Source organism: Zootermopsis nevadensis, unplaced genomic scaffold (assembly GCF_977971745.1).
Source record: "Zootermopsis nevadensis isolate Lab colony 2312 unplaced genomic scaffold, Znev_1.0 Znev_ptg000028l, whole genome shotgun sequence".
Classification (NCBI taxonomy): domain Eukaryota; kingdom Metazoa; phylum Arthropoda; class Insecta; order Blattodea; family Termopsidae; genus Zootermopsis; species Zootermopsis nevadensis.
The window spans coordinates 1,363,720-1,387,213 of NW_028259160.1; the positions used below are offsets into that span (position 1 = coordinate 1,363,720).

Here is a 23,494-nt window from a genome sequence, read left to right on the forward strand (position 1 = left end):
TTAGAAAGTCTTTCAAACAGAATGCTGTTTTCAATATTCATTGTCCCATGTGCTCTACACATTCCAGCACAATCAGCAGCACTGATTTGATTACAATTACTGCATGACCTGGCAGGGGCAGGGTCAAGTGTTGGTTAAAAGTAAAAAAGTCATGTGCCAACAAACAACAATATCCTGAGGCAAAACAGCAAATTATTGTCAACTACTTATACAATTTATAGGGTAAAACATTCCATCAGTTGGAAAATGTGTTGCAGATATTCCTTTTTGAGGAGGGGGGGGGGGAGCAACAAAAATGAAATTGTGAAATGGCTAAGGGTGCAAACTGTAAGACCTAGATTATGTGTTTATTGTTTGGATAAGGCAAGTGAATGAAAAACATAAGAAAATTATGTTTACAGTCACCTCAATTCAATTTCAACATTGGTGGTTGAAAAAGTGTGGCGCTCTTATACCGGCAGAACCAACTTTACGATGAGTTTCAATTCGCAAGAAATTTGATACTACAAGAAAATCATTCTGGTGAGTCCCAACTTACCTAATATTGCGCCGTGTTTCTTAAATATTTCTTCAAGATCTTTCTTAGTCATTTCCATAGTTGGTATGTTGCCTACAAATACTCTCGAATTTGCTGTAGACGGATCAGTCATATTGGGACCATCACCCTTGAACTGATCTCGGAAACTCATATTATTCAGGCGATGCCGGTACGGTTATTACAAAATTCCTTGACAAAAAATACACATGTGCTATAAATAAATAAATTCTGCATTTAACACACGTTCTTCGCATATGAACATGTTGCATATATATATTCAAAGCCTCATACACCGGCATGCAAACAAACAAGATGGCTACTTCACAACACAGCCCGTACACATTACGTTATTTTTGGAATAATAAGTTGTTTAATAAGTTATACGTATTTTGTGTTTATAAATTTGAAAATGTATTTCAAAACTTTCGAGATTTTATGCATTCAATTACTTACAAGCACGTTTCAAAATAATATATCTTGAATGCCTTATAACAACACTCCCCTCTTAATCGCTACCCACGCACCTGGATTCAAATACATGGCATACTATGAACGCAGATGGTAAACATTAGTCGCTGTAACCACAGAACACAAGTTCCATATCCTTACTGAAGTCAGTCAAAGACTATGTTCTATTTTCTTGCAGGTTAGGAGGCCAGAGTTTTGTAGGAGCTATCTATACGTGCTCCCTGATATAATAAACCGACCCGTTCACTTTTGGGGATGTAAAGATTCCCAGTCCTGCACATTTTGTGATCCTAGCCATTCACCAACAATCTTGTGATCGTTAATCGTCGCTCAGAATTAGCCAATGTCAACTTTCAACTTGTCATTGCAACTGGCATGTAACATTTTCTTTTTCTTCTTCTTCAGTTGGCGCTACAGTCCTCGGGGACCCTGGCCTCCTTCTGTCGTATAAAATCCCTTTCATATTTCGTCTTGTTTTTGACGTCTTCGGTCCACTTCCTTATTCAAAACAGAGGTTATTCGTCTTAGTAGATGGCACACTAGGTAGATGGCAGCAGTAGCATATTTCATATGTTCGCTAGTAAAATGTGATCAACAGAGGGCCGAATTTCGATATTTGCAGCATACCAACTGAAGCCACTATACGGAAAACAAGAAAAATTGCCCATTTGTGTTGTTACCGTTAATTCTGAATTGTTTAAATAATGGAACTCTTTACTCCAGACGAAGACATCTTCATGCTCTATTTCTATTTGGTTTTTCAAGGGGAAAACACATTTCTATTCCATTATGAACACTATTAGTATTCGTGCGCCTAAAAGGAAAAATAAAAGAATCTTCTAATGTTCAGCTTGTGCGTTAAGACAGACCTTAAGCTAGGAGCGTCATTGCTGCAAATGACAGATTTTTTGACATTTTCAGCAAAAGTAATATTTTCTTTTGGGGCAGTTTCTCAAAATAAGAATGTGTGTAGATTGGTCATATGTATTTACGAGTAAGATGTAAAACTAAGGTACTTCAGTATTTCACAACTCAAAACAACGAACACTGTCGTGTTAAATCTCTAACAGAGTATATTCACGAACATGAACGATTTCAGAATCTGTAATGGAAATATAAATATGAATGTATAATTAATTCTGTATCGATACATCTTTATTTACATTTCCTTCCGTGCAGGCTTACAGTAAAGCATTTGAAGGAAAGGAGACGTGTTAATGAGACGTACTTTTATAGACGGTCAATCCATTTCTCACTGTTCATAAATTCAACACTTAACACCCCTCTACTGGGTAATTCCAATATTTTAATAAATTGTGTCTACGTACCGCCCACTTCCTTCATATTTCTATACACATCATCCAAGCACAAAATGCCGTACCTTACTGGAGTAAAATAGCCCCGATTTCTTACGCTTGCCCTGAATATCGTAAGGTATTTAAGTAGCTGATTTACAAGTAGCGATAAACACGCTACTGAACTAACCTGTCGGTCACGAATTGAAACACAGACCAGTAAATATTCGGCAGGTATGAAAAAGTCGTGAAAGATCGTAAGCCAAAACATAAATAGGGAGGAATTCTGCTGATTATTTCAACTGGTATTATAGTTACGTCACATCCATACCATAACTGTAAGTAAGAAATAATTTCCAAATGCCGTTATGCAAAAACAAAATGGCTACAACGTAACCTCCTGAAATGCTTTATTTTAAAAAAATAAAATAAACTGTCAAGGTCGCAATACGAGCAACGAAGACTGACTGAATCTGCTCTCATCACGTGACTGTGTTTGCTATTTTGAAACAAACAACCACCTGCCATCATGTCTGAATCTTGCAATAGTTTGGCACCAAATCTGCACGACACGGCGTATTCATGTCAACAAAACAAAGACTATACGGAATTGGATGGTGACGCTTGAATTACTGGGGAGGGGGAGGGGGGTGACGTGACAGCAAGCGATGGTTTGTTTGAAACTGCGTCACGACAGATCATCAGGTTCTCATACACACGGGTTTCCATTTGTGGGGAGTTTGTATGAAAACCATGGCACTGCAGGTTAACACACATTCGTAGGCCTACGTTTTGATTTACTGCCAACAATAAATCCAACACAGTGGTTATGAAATTTCTGAGGTGACAGCGACGTTTGAAATACTGTGTGTCAAAAAAAAAAAATCATCTGTAAATACGCAAATTTGCAAAGGTAATTTATTTATCTACAGCGTAAAATTTTGACAGATTTACCTTTACGTTTGAGGGCAATAACCAATAAAAACAGCTATGAAAACTACAAATATGGTGATTGAAGAATATTTTGAGGTTATGTCTGAATCTGTATTATTGGGTACTGGGTACAGGGGCAGCGCAGTATTCTATATTGTATAATTATTAATTCATAATTTCTACTAGCCACTCAACACTAACTGGGACAATTTGGAGAAAAATATGTTCTAAATTATTTCTAGAACTTATGATTTAACTTTACAAAACAACCTAATCAGAAGGAAGACAAATATTCCAAAGTTTATATTCAGAATTAACATTTTATATCCCTGGGGTCTCGGGTTCGATTCCCGGCGGTGCCCGAATTTATAACTTGTGTTGGGCAAGGCCGTGGTCTAGGCGACACGGAGTTTTCCTCCGTGGCATCCCAACAATTACTCCATTCACACACAGAAGAAGGCAATGGCAAACCACTTCTGGATCATCTGCCAAGAACGTATATGAACAGGTCCCAGTCCGAGAAAAGGATGGAAGGATCCTGTTCATATGGACCTGTCGTCAGACAGAACACTACAAATAAAAAAAAATAACCCTGGAACAATTGTTGCAAATATCTAAGCCAGAACAAAGAAAGAAGTTGCATTAGTTATTTTATACTTGACTAGTTGCAAGATTCTACTTCATGAAGTTTTCGAAACAACGGTATCGCAGTTCGAAGTTTCGCTGCCTCACTGTAGATGTAAGTCCAGTATTCGTTGCCCGACAATGACTGGTCGGTTATCTGCTCATACCTTGTCGTGTTCCACTGATACTTGAGGAGGAACTCATTATTTGGACAACAATACATCACAATAGATTAGACTTCTCTATGCTAGTCAAATGGGAAGAGCAATATAAGAAGCATGGCTTTATACTTGCAGAATAATTGTAAGATAATAATTCAATATTTCAAGGTTTATTTATTAATTTTTTTGATCTATTTGGACAATGGTAGGACTCCTTGGATGAGTGATCAGCCCGGTGCAAGGCCTCTACCTATACAAACACAGAAAGACGCGGACAAACATCCATGCCTTGAGCGGGACTCGAACCCACGGTCCCAAAGGCCAGGCGCACGAGGTCCATGCCTCAGACCGCGTGGCCACTGCGGCCGGCTCAACATTTTTGAATTCTTTATTTTAACGGCAAACTCAACAGCTACAGGAACCAATTAGAGTCAGGCAAAAAATAATAATAATAATTTATAATTCACTATTTAAACGATCCAAGAAAATCGTAAGGGGATGAAAGTGAACAAATATAAACTTTATGTTTTAATTAATTCCAAAGCAACATTTCCTAACATGCTGGAATTTTACGGTGGGAAGACGCTAGCCTCATCACCGCCACCGATCAACCTAGTTGGCTGTAATTGCTTATTCAATGCTATTCACCCAATAATTTTATTTCTAGGACGATAAAATGAAGAACACGTGAAATGGGCGGGACATATAGCACGCATGGAGCAGATGAGAAACGTGTACAAAGTTTTAGTTGCAAAGCCTGAAGGAAAGAGGCCACTAGGAAGACCTAGGAATAGAAGGGTTAATAATATTTAAATGTATATCAAGAAATTATACTAGGAGGGTGTGGTTTGGATACATCTGGTTTAGATAAGGGACTTGGCATTTTGTTGTAAGCACGGTAAGGAATCTTTGGATTCTCACAAAGGACGGGTAATTTTACTAGCTGAGCGTACTATCGTCTTCTGAAAAAGTACTGTTAAAAGCTCAGATTACACATCGTTGGATAATAGAAAGATTATTGAATAATAAACTGTATTGGACGCGAAAAGTAGCTAACGTGGCCTAATGTAAAGCCTATCACAAAATCTTCTTAGACAAATCTCATCCGTATTTCGGGTCCAGATTTCAATCCGGGCTGTCTCGAATACAACACGACGTTCGGTTACTTACTGTTGGTATTCGATTATATTTCCACCTCGATCGAATCAATATGACTCGTTGAATTGCCTAATAATAAGTCACTTAGGTTTCTCAAGCTAATGATTATTGTATTCGGGAGGTTACCGTGTTACAAGCTATCCTGAGATATCTAAAAGTATTTCTCAGCGTTTCCAGGTGAATACCAGGATAATTCGAAACAGATAACCTCCACAACTTTTAAAAGTCTTACCTATTTACCATTCAGGATAATATTTACACCTAATTCATTAATGCATAACATTAGCAATTACAACAACAGTGCAGTTAAATAATTTAATAATAATCACAATAATTTATAGGACCGTAATTTGGTAATTAATGCTGCAAACCAATTTGTTTTACACCGTGATATGTACTCTTTATGTTCTCCATCTGTCGAAAGGTTTTTAGAGTCCCTCCTTATTTACTATACATCAAAACATCGACCTATGTCATCATAAGCAGCGTCATCAATGTTGTCATTCAACAAGACCTCTCGCTGGAGCATGCGCTGAATGGATCATTTCCTGGTTTTAAAAAGTTCTCAACACTGGCATAAGATGAAAGGAACAGTTACAAGGCGAAAAAGAAAAAAAAATCACTTTAACACTCTAAAACACACATATTGCATTCTTGAACCAATAAAGTAGATTGAACTTGGAACCAAAGGAAAAATACCGTCAACAAACATAATGTGGGATTTTTATATGTCTTTTTTTACTGGTAATAACCGAACTAAAGTTATGTTTCCTGAGAGTTCACATTAAACTTTAAATGATTTTTTTGTGAACGTATTTTGAATTATGTCACTCCGACATAAAAACATTCAAAAGCACTCTTCATTCTCTAGGTTCATTATAAGGTTCTGAAGGATTAGACATAAATCCTTCTAATTTCATATAACGGTTACGTATCATATACATGGATCATATAGATAAAATGGTCAGGCATGCAGCATGCACAGGGCGAAGATCAAATACACGTACGTAACAATTTTAATCAGAATACCAGAATGACCAATTTAGCGTATATAAGTTTCAATTTGCAATCAATTTAACGCCGCTGTAACTCAAGAGTAATCACGGTTTACTCCATGAAACTAACTCTATAGTGTAGAGTCCTATTTGAGAAGCTAATAGTTGCTCAATTGGCCAAGAAATTTTATATATTTTATAAATGATCTAGATAGGTTGTCTTGTAGATGAACTAGCTTCGTTATCTGTTTTTTTATATTCTTTAAAGTTTTACAATTATATTAGTGTTCCCTAGGTGGATTATTTGTTTTTATTTATATTTCTTCATTTTTTGCTCTGTGTTAATATTGTTTCTATTTTGGGTTTGCCTGTACTTGGCAGTTACATTTAATACTGTACATGTATAAGTTTAGTTAATCCGTTTGTTTACTATTATCCATTATTATTTCACTATTATTGTATATATTATCAGTGTTTGCCTGTTATTGGCTTCTTGCTGTTGGCAAACACGTTAATAAATTAATTGAATTGAATTGAATTGAAAATTCGTAGGTTTATTACCGCGTCAGTCATCGGACCGTATGTGAGTCACATATTTCAAAATCCATAACCTCTCACTCTATCTTTAATATCAATTTTAATATTATCCTCTTGTTCACAATTACGTGTTACAAATTGTCTCTTACATTTAAATCCAATAAAAAACCACGCAATTTTTTGGAACCACACAATTTTGTTAAAACTTTTCAGTGTTTATTTAACGAAGGGTGTGTTAATGGCCACAGAGCAAAGAACATGTCAGTAGCGGCCATATCTTCTGTAGGTACACTGTTAACTCTTTCAGTATTTCACCATAATACCTTCCATTTTTCCCTGCTCAGACGTTACAGCACGGAAACGCGACATTTTCTCTAAAGACTGATCTGATAGGGCTGAGAAATAATTTAAATAGTTTAAATGAAACAAAATACGAGCCAAGCTGTTTTGACAACTGAAGCACAGCTACGTAATATCGTTTAGCGGTCCAGAAGTTTCATATTATGCATCGTACCTCTTACAAGCCAGTGCCTCGTCAGTGTAAAATGTTTTACATCTATCATACGTCAATCAGACTGCTCTCAGTAGCTCAGCTTTTTTCCTACCACAGAAATCTGTGGCACGTTTATTTTTTTACAATGACAATCAGTACTTCGTGTGTGGTAAAGCAGTTTCACGGGTAAGAATGATGACGTAAGACACAAGCTCAAGTGCACACACACAATCTTTCCATCACCCTTCACTGTTTACACTCATTCCAGGCGCCTTTTGTATTTAGGTTGTCTCTTTCTGTAGTTCAGGACTTCTTTTTGAGATTTTTCCATTTGCATACGTCTCAAATCTTTCGATACTTTGGGCTTATATATCCTTGGGGTGTCTCAATTTACATAGGTCTCCTGTCATTGAATCATTTAGTATGATATACGAGGCGCGTCCACAAAGTAAGTTTCCCACTCGTCCCACAGCTAGCAAACCTTATATTGCGCGAAGCGACTGTGCGTACGTGATAGAGCAATGACGTAGCATGGCGCATGCACTTCCCGCGTTCTCACAGTAGCATCGTTGCAGCTGTTGAAGATGGAGGTTCTTATTCCAGCTCCCGCCGACTGTGAAGTGCGGTCAGTGATAACGCTAGGCCGCACACGGCTCGACGGACAGCAAGTCTCCTGCAGGAGTTCAGCTGGGAGGTGTTTAATCATTCACCCTACAGCCCGGACCTCGCTCCCAGTGATTTCCATCTTTTCCTACACCTCAAGAAATTCCTGTCCGGTCAGCGTCAGCGTTTTGAGAATGACAGAGAGGCGGAGATGGTTGTCACACAGTGGTTCCAATCCCAGGCGGCAGACTTCTACGACACAGGTATTCAAAAGTTGGTCCCACGGTATGACAAATGTCTCAATTCCGGTGGCGAATATGTTGAAAAATAGCTGGACACTTGCTGTATCTGTTGCAATAAATATTTCCATGAAATTGTGTTTTGTGTCTGTAAACGGCCCCAGGGAAACTTACTTTGTGGACCAGCCTCGTATCTCACTAAGTTATCATTTCACTATATTCTATCTCTTTCTTGGGATTTACCCCTATTTATGTTTGCCGTTATAGTAGTCCAAAACAATCGACAATCCAGTCTGTTTCCCTAAATATAATTCCTCTAACGCACTCATAAATTCCATGTAATCGCTGTATTTTTATTTAAAACATTCACGTTTTAATGGCCAGCAAATTTCTTTTGAACATCCAGGTTCACTAGTTCTTCTTATATGTCCCTTTCACCGGACATATTTTGTTTCCTATCCTTCACAAAATCCCATCTTCGACGTTCACTTTCTTATATCTTTTCGCACTTGGTTCTATCTTTTCAAAAAATTGCTTCTCTGACAGCCTTACATTTTATGTAGAATGCGTCTTGTGTAAAATCAGTTTCCCCCTAAAACAGATATATTCTTGCAGCTTGCATATGATTTGTTACTTTAATAGTAGATCAAGACATACAGCACTGACCATACACCAATAGGTCAGATAATGTACATCTGTCATCGTAATTAGCTTCACATTGCTGTTATTTGCTCGGACTGCACGAAATTGACTATAACAGAAAAGTCTAGTGTATTAATCCGCGTATTTTATCATAGAGACTACTAAGCGAATTTCGATATAATGTTATACTGGAGTCAGAGCAAAATTAATTTTACTCCGTATCGATCCAGTAATAACTCCTGATATGGGGCTGGAATGAAATTTTCCACTAAAAATGGACACATAACACAAAAGCTTACAATGTCATAATAAACTTATCCACAGATCTCATGAAGATCTACAGCTGGGATTATGTCTTACGACATTCGGGCTATCAACTAGAACACTGTATTCTGAGATTCCCCTTTCTTATACGGCAACTTCTCTGACAGCTGTGTAGTCATAACATAACCCCGCGGGGAGGAGCTAGCCAGCCAAGTGCTGGTACTGCCAGCCAACTTCCTCACCGCTGCATTTGCTGACTGAACATTATCACGCAAGAATCATCTACAGCGTGTCCATAATTTGTCTCTTTTGTCATTTGACGACGATTTATCAACCAAACTGTCTACACAGCTCACTCTAAGGAACAGGTGAATTTCTGGACCCAAGTCTGATCTAGTAAGACGAGAATAGAGAAAAAAATCCATAATGAACAGGTTCAAAATTTGTACTCTTTACAAATTGTTATTAGAATGACCAAATTAAGAAGGATACATTGCGTGGATCATGTATAACGTATAAATAACCTGAAAAATGCTGTGTTTATCGGAAAACCTGAAAAGGAGAGACCTATTTAAAGATCGAAGAGTAGAAGGGAGGATAATATTAAAATGGACCTAAAAGTGGGGTGGAAGGGTATAGTATAGATTAAACTGGCACAGTGACCGGGTCATTCAAACGCAAGTAACTATTAGCTATCAAGAATTACTCTGCCTCATGGAGTTAGTTAATGAATGAGGTTTTGTGTAGAGAAATCATTCAGTAACCGAGAAATTATTAAGTTAAACTTAATAACATTTTCTAGTTATATAAATAGATTGTACTTTCTTCACTGTAAGATTCATGTGCACTGGTTTCAGTAACGGTAAATGTTACCCATTGTTTAAATAGACTGAACTGGGAATTTGTGAGAAATTACTGGCAGAAGCTTCTAAATACCGAGTTTTAAATTTATTTCAAAAGGAACAAATCCATCTTTTCCTCAGAACCGACAAAGTATTTGAGCTATTTAGAAAAATAAAATAAAGTCTTGATCATTGCTATGTGTTTGAGCTCTGGTGTAAAGTTTTAAATGTCTTGATCTTGCGTTAGCACAAAGTTGCGTTCAGATGCGATAAAATGCTATAAACTCCGGAAACTAGCAATTTAAAAATGAAAAAAGCAGACAAATAAAGATTCTCCTCGTTTCAAGTTTAAAAGTTAAAACAAAATTTTATTCGTTGCATAATAATTGTATCAGATATAATGCATTATCAGATGTTCATCCAATACACAAAGAAATTAGGCGTGAAGGTTAGGTTAGGTTAGGTTTCACGTGGCTCATGAGAGTACCGAGTAGCGGACGTTTTAAAACATGGTAATAAACTTTCGTCTTCCTTAAAAGGCGAAGAACGTCTTGCCTAGCTCAGTGACTGTTGGCTTCAGACGTTGGAGTCTTTTAACTTCAATATTAATATTGAAGTTTCGGGAGCTTACTATTCAATATTTTAAGAAAGATTTATACACAGTTATTAAAGTGATTAGTATTACTGACTATGGACTGCGTGGTTCAGATTCGATTCTCGGTAGGTGCAATATATATTTTACTTTACCACCACACCTAAAACGGTTCTGCCGCTATCATAACTAGTGTATAACGTAAAATATTTCACTGGAGGTAATGACAGCCGATTCGTGAAGCTGATCTCTCACATGCGTCTATTGGCGAAGTTCAGGAAAGCGTGGAGTCCGTCTGCCACACCTCCTGACCTCCTCATTTCGTGGCAATATTTATCTTAACACTTTTTCGTCTATTTCAATTGCATGGATTTGTACGTATTTTGCAATTAATTATTTTCGTTGGAGCAAACAACAAAGAAAGCATAGACCACTGGCAATACTCAAAAGTCAGGGCACACTGTATCTGGGGGAAAAAACTACAGATGTAAAATGGTCTGTAATAAAACAGTGAACTAATTCACTTGTTTTTACGACATTATTTTGCCAAGTTCAATTGAAATCTAAGAAGAAAGGCGTAGAACCTAACACTTTGTTAATTTTCAAGCTTTAAGTTGTATGCAGTAACCGACCTAAATTAAATGTTTGGAAAAAATCTCAGAAGCTGCGTCGTGTGATGTTTGATGTTTTTTCCAGATGTGTCCCACGATTAGTTTCCTGTGTGGTATCTGCATACTTTCCTTGCCATTCGACATTAATAGGTCTATTTATTATTACGCTGTTTAGCCCACTAGAATACGTGCAACTATGCGTACCACCTGGTTTATATTAAGTAATTTGGCATGTCGTACACATAGTCCCTTTATGGGTTTCATTTATTTACCAGAATAACCAGTACAGTATTATCTAAACATCAATAAAAATTAAACCTTGTAACGGCGATGTGGTGCGTTTTATTGAAGTTAGGAATGTAATTTGTAAATATTATTTAAAATGGACAATTATTGTCAATAAATTCTCAACTCTTTCTTCTTTCGTAAAGGTATCCACTTCGCCGTGATGTATATCTATTTAAAATATTTAAAGCACATTGCCTGGATAAATGATATTGAATACCTTGGCGTAATACTAGACTCAGAATTTACCTACAGATAACATTAAGTGAATGAATGAGTAGGTCTGAAGCTAGCCATAGCCTGAATAAAGCTGTCTTCATGAAAAATTAACTTGGTCTTATTAACTTATAAAGCTCTAAGATCGATAATAAAGAATGCAGCTCTGCTTTGGGATATGCGGCGACAGAAATTCAAAAATTTCTAGAACAAGGAGCTGATAATTATTACTAAACTACACAGGGTAATACCGATGGAGATTGTATACGAGCAAACTAAAATGGAGAATATCAAAAGACTTGCCAATATGCTAAAACGAAAATTATATCTTAAAGTCAGCTCAGTTTCAATTTAAAAAAAATGCGATTAGGCCGGTATACTCCCATGTTTTATAAATATACAATACCTGGCGTCATGCTGAAAAATTTATCTATTTATAAAGTGAAGTATTCCAACTCAAAAGAAATGTATTTTCACATACCGGAAAGAAGAAATTAAAGATTCATCATTCACCCTGTCTCCATCATCGCCTTGATGATGAAGGCAGTAAGTACTTTATAAACATCGAAGGACTACCATAATAACGGTGAAACAAGCCAGCAAAGAGAATTTTTTTTTGTAGAATTTGAGGTGTTCACGGCGGTGAGTACGAATATCTTCTGGGTCGCAGCGTCGTGTCTTGTAAAAGTTGAGATAAGTGATTCACCAATTATCTCCCTGATAATGGAGGCAGGAATAACCTTTGAAACATTGGTAAATTTCTACAAGATCACATAGTGCTACAACCCAGAATATTAATGATTAAATATAGATTTGTGACATAAGATATACGCAATGCAAGTATTTCAATAAAGAAAAATTATTTTAAGAATCTAGAAAAAGAAGGGGCAACCTATTTTAGGTGGTCTCTCATTGTATCTATGCCCTCAAAATTTATTTTCGTCTGCCTTCAGTCAAGACACCGAAATGTGTAATAATGCCTCCATTTAATCTGCTTTTTTATTTTTACTTGTTCGAAACTACGTTGCTGTTAACGGAGGGATCGTATGATTTGCACGTGCTTGTTGTAAATTCAAATTTAACAACAGTTCAATCATAAAAAGAATTATTACAAGCAGGTGGATAGACAGACGGACAGGATGGACCTAATAAGAGATGAAGTACTGTTACGAAACGAGCCAAAAATATCAAGGAACAAGTTGTTACATCGAGCCCTGACTCTGCTGATTCGTTTATTTTTAGCGTGTGTCTCAAGCGAAACCTTCCCCAAGCCCCTGTTAAGTTACACAGTGTCTGCGGTTTGTTTAGTGATTTCCGTTACATTATTTTACGATTCTACAACAACTGCAAAATATACGCTGTGTCAAATGAAGGTTGGAAAAACTTCAAGAACAGTTGACTCAAGAAAATTGTGGTAGCAAGATTTCATAACCTATTTTAAGGTTCAAGAGTGACTCTTTACATAGAAGAAATTCTGAAACGATGTGAAGCGAAATGTGAAATATTAAAGTCACTACTGCCTTCCCGTGTCGTTGTGTAAATAGAATAGGACGCTAGAATGAACCTTAAATATAGTAAAAAGACGATAGACAAACTGCATATTGGGAGAATTATAATCTAAACTAGTCACCTCGGACCTTGAAAATCCGGGAGAGGGCTACGCGGAGGTGTCGCGCTGGTTCGTACCCATATCCGCAGCAGGTCTCCAAGGTGAGGAGCCTCTAGTCGATAGACTAATGTAGTGATCAGATCGTTTGGTGAGCTGTTGTGAACGCGGCATTGAATCTGGTTCCACAAAAGACGGGACATTTCTTGCTCAGGCCGTATAGTCGGTCATGGGGCGTAGATTTTAACCCACGAGTTCCAGAATATAAATAAGGAGTGCTAACCACTCGGCAAGCCGCCACGGTGGTCTAGCGGTTAGAACGCTGGCCTTGTAATCCTGGGGTCTCGGGTTCGATTCCCGGCGGTGCCCGAATTTATAACTTGTGTTGGGCAAGGCCGTGGTCTAGGCAACACGGAGTTTTCCTCCGGGGGCTTCCCCGGTTTCTCCGTGGCATCCCAACAATTACTCCATTCACACACAGAAGAAGGCAATGGCAAACCACTTCTGGATCATCTGCCAAGAACGTATATGAACAGGTCCCAGTCCGAGAAAAGGATGGAAGGATCCTGTTCATATGGACCTGTCCTCAGACAGAACACTACAAATAAAAAAAAAAATAACCACTCGGCCGTGACGTTCGATCTTATCATAATACATTGTAAAACTTTCTATCATCAATAATCTCAAAATGGCTGCCGTGCTAACATTCGAAGTAGGAGTGGTACGAGCGCCATTTAATTAAAAGACCTTTATCGTAGGTTCCTGAAGTGTTTCTGAAAGTATGCAACTTTTGTTGAGAAGATTGCTTAGTACAATGAAAGGGAAAACAACATGGTATCTGCTCATAATGTATATTATCTTTTACTTTGATAGCTACAAGTAATGAGGCGTTTGAGGTAAGCTTATGCAAATTGGTATGGAGATTGATAAACATACTTACGAAGTCTACATAAAATATTGTTTACTCGTACATGTCAGATATTAAGAACATAGCAACGGCGCGAAATTTGATGTTACACGTTCGAATCCACGACGGAATCAGACCGCACGCACAGAACAAACGCGCACCTGAAGTTGTCTTCATCAAACAAAAGAAGATTCTGTGTCCGGCAGCAACTTGACAGGAACAATCACAAATGTGAAGTCGCGGAAATTGGTTCCACACGCTAACTCTTTTGTAACTTCTTCCTTTCATTCATACTTCGCCCAACTTACCTTCTCTTCTTCATCCATTTCTTTTTATTTTATTAGTATCTTTTAATCAATCGTCGATTCTTTATTCCTTCTTTCCACTTTACCTTGATTTCACTTGTATTAATATTTTAATATTTTCCGTCAAATCACAATTTTAATAAGATAATAAAATATAAAATATTTAAAATATCATTTCACGTTCCTCATCGAATGATCGGTTTACAAATTGGAACGTCTCTTACGACATGTTTCGGTTATATTTAACCGTCCTCAGGTATAAATTAGATTGGTAAATTTAAAACTCGAATTACAATCATTTACAATGTCATGCAGTTTATTGAAGATGTTCTTATCAGATTACTCTTATATATTAGAACGAAAAAAAAACAATACCTTCCTTATAATATATAAGAGTAATCTGATAAGAACATCTTCAATAAACTGCATGACATTGTAAATGATTGTAATTCGAGTTTTAAATTTACCAATCTAATTTATACCTGAGGACGGTTAAATATAACCGAAACATGTCGTAAGAGACGTTCCAATTTGTAACTCGATCATTCGATGAGGAACGTGAAATGATATTTTAAATATTTTATATTTTATTATCTTATTAAAATTGTGATTTGACGGAAAATATTAAAATATTAACCTAATTCACAATATGACGCAAATATACTACCTTATTCACTTGTATTCTTTTGCAGTCGTTATTCTCTTCCAATGTCTCGCCTTTCATTCTCTCTGTTTTTGTGTGTTTCTTTTCCCCTTTCCTCCATTCTGCCTTTATTTCCGCAGAGTAGCTACATCTATCAGGGCAAGAAAGCCTCCTTAAATCCACTCACGTCCCAAAGGTCAGAAGCGAACCGTCTCATGTTCCTCCCCAACATTTATGTGAATGCGAATTTCGCTGTGTACTAGGATCATAATTCAATTCAATTTCAATTCAATTCAATTCATTTATTAAAGTGCTTGACAACAGCCAAAAAGGCCAATAACAGCCAAGCACTAAACAACAATACAAACATTACAAAACAAAAGCAAACAAACAATGAACTGAATAATAATTCAATTCAATTAATTCAATTAATTTATTTAAGTGCTTGACAACAGCCAGATAAGGCCAATAACAGTCAAGCACTAAACAACAGAAAAGGATGAAATATAATACAATAATAACATTAATTTCTATAATAATAAAAATAAAACATTACAAATACAAAATCAAACAAACAATAAACTAAATATATAAATATCAATGTTAATTTATTACAAAATAATAATCAGTAATAAAGTAAATATACCTAAGTAAATTATTCAATTAAAAATACTAAATAAAACAAAACAGAACGAACTTATAAAATTAATACCACAAAATAAGATAAAATAAAATACAGTCAGCAAAGAAAATGAATAAACAAATAATAAAAAAAAAGTAATTATCCTTAATCGAATTTATGTATGTTCCTTCAATGTGAGTCGTTAGAAGACGTGTATTTGCTACGAACGAATCAGTAAATATGTAAATATGTCTAACCTGTCGTTCAGTCTAAATCTTCAGAAAAACCGATTTCGCAAAGAAATAAAATGTTTGTTCCTTGAATACAAGTCAACCTGCTATGAGACTAACACCTATTTCTCTCACTTGCACGAAAGTTGATACCCAATGCAGAGATTAGAGATTTAGGCTGCAGTGTCGTCAATCAGAACAGGGCAGAGTTGCGGTCATCTTGAATAACCTACGCGGAGCTCCGTTCAGCTGTCACACAAAAATCTTATTCTTTGCTTTTAAAAAAGTAATATTATAATTATTGATATTACTATTACTATTATTGGTGTTAATGTTCTTATTAATATTATTCGTAAAATATTCATATTGTTTGTACCGTTTTTTATTATTATTTTAATATTATAGGGATTAACAGTATGAGCCGGGATAGCTCAGTCAGTATAGTGACTAGCTACGGGCTGGACGGCCGGGGTTCGATCCCCGACGGGGGCAGAGGATTTTTCCTCTAGCCTCTGCGTCCAGACCGGCTCTGGGGCCCACCCAGCCTCCTCTACAATGGGTACCGGGGTCCTTTCCCGGGGGTAAAGCCGTCCGGGGCGTGATGCTGACCACTCACCCCCATCTAGTGCCGAGGTCAAGGAAGAGATGAGCTATACCTCCACTCACCCCAAGCGCCTACATGGCGTATAGCGGGACAAACTTTACTTTACTTTACTTTAGGGATTAACAGTAACCTATTAGCATGATAATGGGAAAAGTATGCAGTACGCATGGGACAGATGAGAAACGCATACACATTTTTAGATTTAAATTCAGAAAGGACTAAAACGCATGGAATATCCAGGGGTATAAGGAAGATAATAAAATGGGTCTTGGTAAATAGATTGTGAGGGTGTGGAGTGGACTAATGACAAACTCACAAAGTTACGTACTTGTTGTCGGAGGTGACTCTTGTTTACAGTCTCGGTCAGTGCACCATTCGACTGTAGAAGCAGGTTATAATTACACTGCCATTTGTCTCTTCATTTGTTTCTTTTGTGCAAGAAAAGAGTTCAGGAAGTGTGGGTGACATCTGAAGCGTCCAACAGCCAATCCTTCCGCATACTGAAGAACTTCAATGAAATTTGGCATCGGACTTGCAACTGCCTAAGACAAGACAGGAGGAGGGGAGAGAATTATATTTTTGTCCCTCTCAGTGTAATATAAACTTAAGTCAAACGAAATTAAAATTTAAACTTTCATATTCTGACCGTAAAAAGCCTACACGTGACAAAATAGTACAGAACCCACTGAAATCGAAAATATATTTGGGGCATTCTTTAATATGATGGATATTAAAATAAATACGACGAGAAAGCAAATTATGTTTTTGTGAAGGCATATTGTAATAGCTATTTGTTAACTACGTTTGTCAGTACCAAAATGTATGGTTCCACACAGTGTCTCGGATATCGCGCCATGTGGTCTAGTAGAAGTCGATCTACGTTCCAGAGGTACATACTACCTCCATTATCATGGTATTAAATGCTGGAGTGCGCCTCTCCCTCAATTGATTTATTCTAGATTTCTTTAACGACGTCTGTAGTTTAAATTAAAATGTATGGAAGCCACTCGTAATATAATAGCCACTGTCCGTCAAGCTTGGATGTAGGAGTGTACTGTTCGTACGATGCGAAACAATTCGAAATTAAATTCCGAAGGTGACGATTCTAGTAACAATAAATGCAAATGAGGCTATATTGGAGTCTATGGTGGGGTCAGGCGGTCGATTTTGTTTGGTAAGAATCTAGCGTCAGCACCCGTGGAAGATGTTACTTCATGAAAAACAATTTATAATTTTTTACTTTGTCATTTACAGAGATAATACTGCAATAAATAATATCACTGTTCAACACAAAAGTCTATTACCGTCAAAATTCACGGGTTATAGTATAGCTAGTTAAAGCATGAGTAGTGAAAAAAATGAAGAGCTGTGGAAGAAATATCTAATACAAATTCCTGAAGGAAATAAATTAAACAAAAACATTAGCTTTTCAAATGGCTTGTTCAATTCTCATTTCGGTTTATGGAAGTGTTTAGAAGGCTTAACCTCGGGGTCTGGAGTACACACATGACGTATACCAAGTGGATAGCCGGCAGAAGGTTCGAGTCTGAGGACACGGATGGTGTATTGCATTTCATCCAGCCCGCCACACCAATGTGGCGATTCTGTCATGAAACCGATCCCATGCAAAACTTCACTTATTAGATCAGACATGTGGGAGTTTAAATTAATACACGGCTTTGATTTATCACGAGAAGCCTTTAATAAAATGACAATAACAAAGCTCTTCGATGTTTTAGAAAAACTGGTATTCTCTAAAATCTTCGTAAAATGAAATAATAGCATTTATAGTGGCAATAGTAAAAAAAAAAAGAGGGTTGGCACAGGCCAGAATATATTATCAGAGATTCAGAAATGTTCTAGTTCAGGTACCTCGTGTTTATTACAGGATAAATTTTATAAGATGGCAACATAAAGTCAATCCAGCCATTACGTTCAACGAAAAACATCCTCTAAATATCTTACTCTTCGGCAATATTTGCAGTGTCAATTAAATATAAGCAGAATATATTCCACAATAATTAATTCAAAATATCATCCAAAAAAAGTAATGGTTATTTAAAATGGCTGGTTTTTTTTATTGTTGCGCTGTGTAATCTGGTAGAAGTTTACCAACGTTTCATCAGGGCGCCCTGATGATGAAGGCAGCAAGGACCTCTAAAACCTTGGTATACTTATACCGGAATATACAGCGCTACAACACAGAAGACAGCCATCTTCGGAATCACCGCCGAGGTAAACTCAGATCCTACCGAATACTTTATTAAATATTACTATTCAATCGCCTGCAAAATAATTTTTTTAAATAAGTTAAGTAAGTTAAACATTTTACGAGTTTGTAAATTACTTTTTTAATGAAGCTATCATGTAAATAACATAATTCGTTGCTCGAAGTTAAATTTCGGCACTCACTTTGAAAAAGTAAGAAAAGACATCAGGAATAGTAGAGTGCCTGGCAATTGTTAGCACACCACTCCGGTCGGCCCACAGAAGGATACGCGAAACTGGGAAACATGAGATGAGAACAGACAGAGGCACATTGAAGGGTGCCACGTGGACGCTGCACTGCGCCATCCACAGATTTCTCACGGTTTGTTCTAGTCGGGTTTGATTCTTACGTATAAAATAAATAAAAGGGACAGATTAGACCTCGTGACTTCCAGACACCGTGACACTTAATTAGATCATGCACCTGGCTGCCCTCGAAAACGCCTGTATCAAGGGCACCTGGGACTGGGGCACTCGTGGTGCTGTAGGTTCGATTTTATCGATACTTAAATATCCTGTATTATCACTTAACAATAACACAGTTACTATACGTATTTCAAACTATAGCTGCAGATAAACTTAAACACGGTGCAGTTTACAGCACATCGGCTGTCTGTCTGTCGAAGGTCCACTGAAATCGCGGACAGAAAATGAAAAGCAGCGGAAGAGGAGGATAAAATAAACGAAGTACGAGTTAAAAACAGGAATAGAATGAAAAGGAGAGGAAGAGAGGGCGAAAGAGACAGATAAAGAGGAAGACAGAAGGAAAGAAAGCAAGAATAAACGAAAGTAAGAAAGAAGGAAAGAAGCTAAAGAACAAGAAAAGGGAGAACAAAGAATAACGAAAAGAGTAATGAAGAAGAATAGGGAACAAGAAAGAAATACAGGAAGAGACAGGTTACGGTGGAAGGTAGTAAGAAAGAAGGAAGACGAAGACGAAGAAGGCCAGCAGCGCGCAGCAGTGGGGCCCCACGTGAGCGCCGCTGCATTCGCGTCTCGCTGCAGCTAGCTGAGCGCTCAGTTCAGTCGTGATCTGGCGTCATGGCGGACGACGTGCTCCTGTCCGTACACCAGAGTAAGGGGCGATCAGCTTCTATATGTGCCCCGGGGTTCTCCAGCATGGAGGCCATGGCTGCGGCTGCTGCCGGGACGCCACCCCAAGTAACGGGAACTTGTACACCCGAATGTTCAGGAACACCGAGCGGTCGCAGGCGTAGGCCGGCCTCACGTTCTCAGAGCGCGCGAGTGCCGGGCGGTCGTTCGGTGCGTCGCCGGGCAGTTGCCGCCGCAGCGGCCGCAGAATCGGGAACCATGCGTTCAGGTACTAGCGAGCCGCGACTGCACGCCGACATACCCACGATAGCCACGCCGGATGCGAGTCCGGGCATGCGGCGGAAAGGCTCCACCCGCCGGTCGCTGCATCAGTCGCACCCCAGAAAATCTACCGCCTTCCTAGACGTCCCGAACAACACAGGGGTCTGTCCCGAGGACGAAGACGAAGAGTCCTACAGATTACGGTCTTTCAGCTTCACGTCAAAAGGTAAGTACAGAAATGTTGCTCTGCCCGTGCGGTCGAAGTCCCCCGAAACCACAATTTCCCACAAATCCTTCGTCGAGGTGTTTTTCAGGGACATAAACCTTGTTGTGATTTGCAACGGATTGCTACATCTTAAGTATTATAGCAATATCAAATTAAATAAGAAGAAGTTACGGCTGAAAAGTTTTTCTGTCTGCAGTATTACCAAAGTCGAACTAAATACCAGTCACACGGCAGATGATCGCAGAAGGTTATACGATGCTTAGGAAGGTGCACTTCGAACAGATGATCTCGTTACGTTAATGTTTTTATCGAACCAATGAGAGACGTGTACAGATTTCGTACAAGGCGGAAAATAATTTGACTATTTTACTGATACACGTGCATATGTAATAAATTAACTTTTATTGAAGAATTAGCAACACAAGCCTAGAAATGTACTCGCATTTACACCCTATAAGCATTTAAACAAAGTAAATTTAATTCATGTGTATATGATAATGTATATATCTGCATTAATACATTAAGGGGCATATTTTAAGTTTAAAAAACTGCCTAATGTCTTGTTACTTTACGACCATAAGATGAAAGTAACTAATTAACTAACTAGCTCTATGGAGCACAGACCTTTTTGAGAAGCTGATAGTCACTCAGCTATTCAAGAAATATAGCCTTTTATAAAACCGGGCGTTTCATTACCGTGTTCACAAAAGCCCGCCAAATCCGAGGCACTGTTTCATTTTATGACGTTCCGATTTTTACAGCGAATCGTTTGCGCCCCGCTGAAACTCACACGGTGGAAAAATCTCTCCTTGCCGGCTGTCCCCGTCTGCTTATTCATTATCTTTGCAGCCATCTTCCGCATCTGCAGGCCTTCAACGAACGTCGCCGCTTCGTATTCGGAAGGTCCCGGGTTAAATTCTCGGTCCGCAATCCGGATTTTCATGTTTTTCTGCTGTACCACCAGGCAACTGTCAGAATTGCCTTAAATTAGGCCATGGCCTCTCTTCTTGTGTTCTTTCCAATTATTAATTAATTTAATCATTGTTCATTAATTATTATATCGTAGGGCGATATATATTCTAAGCCACTGGCAGTGTAGTTAAATAACTTAAAAACAAGTGAACTCTCTAACCACAGCTTAAGGACACACCATGCCGTAGTGAAAGAGGTCAACAAAACATGGCAATCCGAAGTAAAATAAAATAAAGTAAAAATGTCAGGACTAAGTTTAGTGTCCGTCCACCATTTTGAGTTTCAGAGCTTGGGCTGTTACGTGCTAAAGGACGGCAGATATGACGAAACTAACAGGTGGTTTCGATTTCTTTTTCCAAACACACCAAGTAAAACGTGTAAGCTGTTTACCAAAATAAAAATGTTAAAATGTGGTACAGAAATAACACAGTAGATCTATATAAAGTGTTTGTTGTTTTAAGACAAGCCTAAGTTATTAGGTACACAGAAGTAACGGGTTTTCGTTGAAATGTCTTGACATTTCCGTATGTAACTTTCGTTAAGCAAATACACGACGGTAATATTTCCGTTCCCTTACATGCAGAAGTGTATCGGTAAGTAACGACGTAGCTTAGCAACCGTACTGGGTTAAAATCAACGAAGCTCCATCAAGTTTGTCTTTCGTGACGACACAGTTGATGACATAGGAGAGGAAGGGTTGACGTGTAGAAGGTCTTAGATTCGAGACCGGTTCATCACACGGAAGAGAACGAGCTTTCTAGAAATGAGGTGTACATATCATTTACCTTAGTTCGGATCTCACATTAAGTTACATATTCCCTCCGTTAGTCATGTCAAGACCATAGGACAGATGTCTGTTTTCTTGAGACGCTGACAGACATTCGCCTCCGCATATTAAGAAACCAAAAGGTTTATTGCTGTGTATACAATAGCTCGCCACTAGTCATTATCCAGAGTCACATAAATACAGTTCACGCCCTTATATCGTATTTAAGACCCGTTTTGATATAGGTTACTCCCATCTAAATCCAGGTCTCACAACTAGACTTTCTCTCCACTTCGTGTTATAATGTCTTCAATGATGTATGTTTACCATATTTGGTTGCTTGGTAAAAGTTCAACGAATAAATCGATTACTATGCGGCGACAATGTGTAGAAAGATAGTTAAAGAGAATATGTATCTGCAAGATTGTCATAACAAATATGGAACTCCACTGGTTGAATGCTATTTATTTTAAGAACCCGGGCGAAGAAGAAACAGTTTTACCGAACGTCGCGACCAAGTGATTTCGGTAGGTCCTAAGTTAAAATCTCACTCGGAGACCGGTTATTTTGACTAAAGATTCTCATTGTTTTGCAGGTTTTTCCGGATAGTGCATTAAATTATGCCACGACCACTTCCTTCCACATAGTTTCCAATTTATTATTAATTAAAAACCTAGAACTACTTATAACGTCGTAAAACAAATACAAACGGGTTTGCTAGTATATAAGCGTACTCCAGTATACGTCGAAATATATAAAAAAATAATGATAAATTCCCAGGTTTGGTGTTTGATTCAGAAGGTTAAAGAAAGCAACGGATTTTGTAAATCATCTAAATATAATATATGTTTGACGCTGAGTGAACTTCCCGGTGTAGGACTGGGAAGCACTGTGTGGGGGGGAAGCCCCTCGACGTATAATTAGAACATAGTGGCTTCTGTTGTGGAGCACGCTGGAATACAAAGCAATGCCAGCAGCTCATGAGATGGCGAAACCAGATCGCGGTCTACAGACTACAAATGACATGAATCATTTTCATACCTATTTGGGATGTCGACGGTGGTTGCATATTTTCGTTAATTTTTACTCCTGGAACAGTTGGTCGGTTTATGTAGCGTCAATTGATGCATGGTTGTGGCTTATTTGGATGTAGTACTACAACACTTTCTCTGTTGGAAACTAAGAGGAACTAGGTATACCACACTAAAAATCTTTGGATATGTGGCACATATTTTGAATTCGAACAAGGGAAATTCCTTAGGATTTGAGGTTTTCACGGCGGTGAGTCCGAAGATGGCTGACTTCTGGGTTTTCACGTCGTGTAGTCTGGTTAAAAAGTTAATTATCCTTACCCCAATGATAAACAGCTCAAAATGTTAGAAGTGTCGAGATGTTTAAAACTTTACAACAGAATTGTAATAGAAACAATACTTCAAATTCAATTCCCACGTCAGACAATACATAACACGTCTTCATCACTTAAGATCAACTGTTTAATCATTTTTATGGAACTAACAGCTAGTTATTCTGAAAAG

General features: G+C 37.9%; 2 protein-coding genes across 9 annotated transcripts in view; one reads left to right on the forward strand and one right to left on the reverse strand.

Annotated features, from left to right (window-relative positions):
* LOC110833750 (nuclear receptor coactivator protein neosin) overlaps nucleotides 1–23,494 on the reverse strand; it is a 122,594-nt gene that overhangs the window by 25,240 nt on the left and 73,860 nt on the right. The window contains exons 1-2 of one of the 7 annotated variants that reach the window (XM_087357307.1): nucleotides 1,063–1,493; nucleotides 539–727 (exon numbers count right to left, since the gene is read on the reverse strand). The exons of 1 other annotated variant lie outside the window; for it this stretch is intronic. In XM_087357307.1, coding sequence (XP_087213433.1) covers nucleotides 539–689 — 151 coding nt within the window. In that variant the 5' untranslated portion in view covers nucleotides 690–727; nucleotides 1,063–1,493. Of the gene's footprint in view, nucleotides 1–538; nucleotides 728–991; nucleotides 1,494–23,494 lie in introns of those variants that run through there. 5 more of the 7 variants (XM_087357305.1, XM_087357308.1, XM_087357309.1 and 2 more) reach the window with 5 other exon arrangements.
* Nucleotides 18,949–23,494, forward strand: part of Rgk3 (Rad, Gem/Kir family member 3) — an 88,999-nt gene continuing 84,453 nt past the window's right edge. Inside the window, exon 1 of one of the 2 annotated variants that reach the window (XM_087357317.1) lies at nucleotides 18,949–20,221. In XM_087357317.1, coding sequence (XP_087213443.1) covers nucleotides 19,723–20,221 — 499 coding nt within the window. In that variant the 5' untranslated portion in view covers nucleotides 18,949–19,722. The remainder of the gene's footprint in view (nucleotides 20,222–23,494) is intronic. The other variant, XM_022072209.2, reaches the window with a different exon arrangement.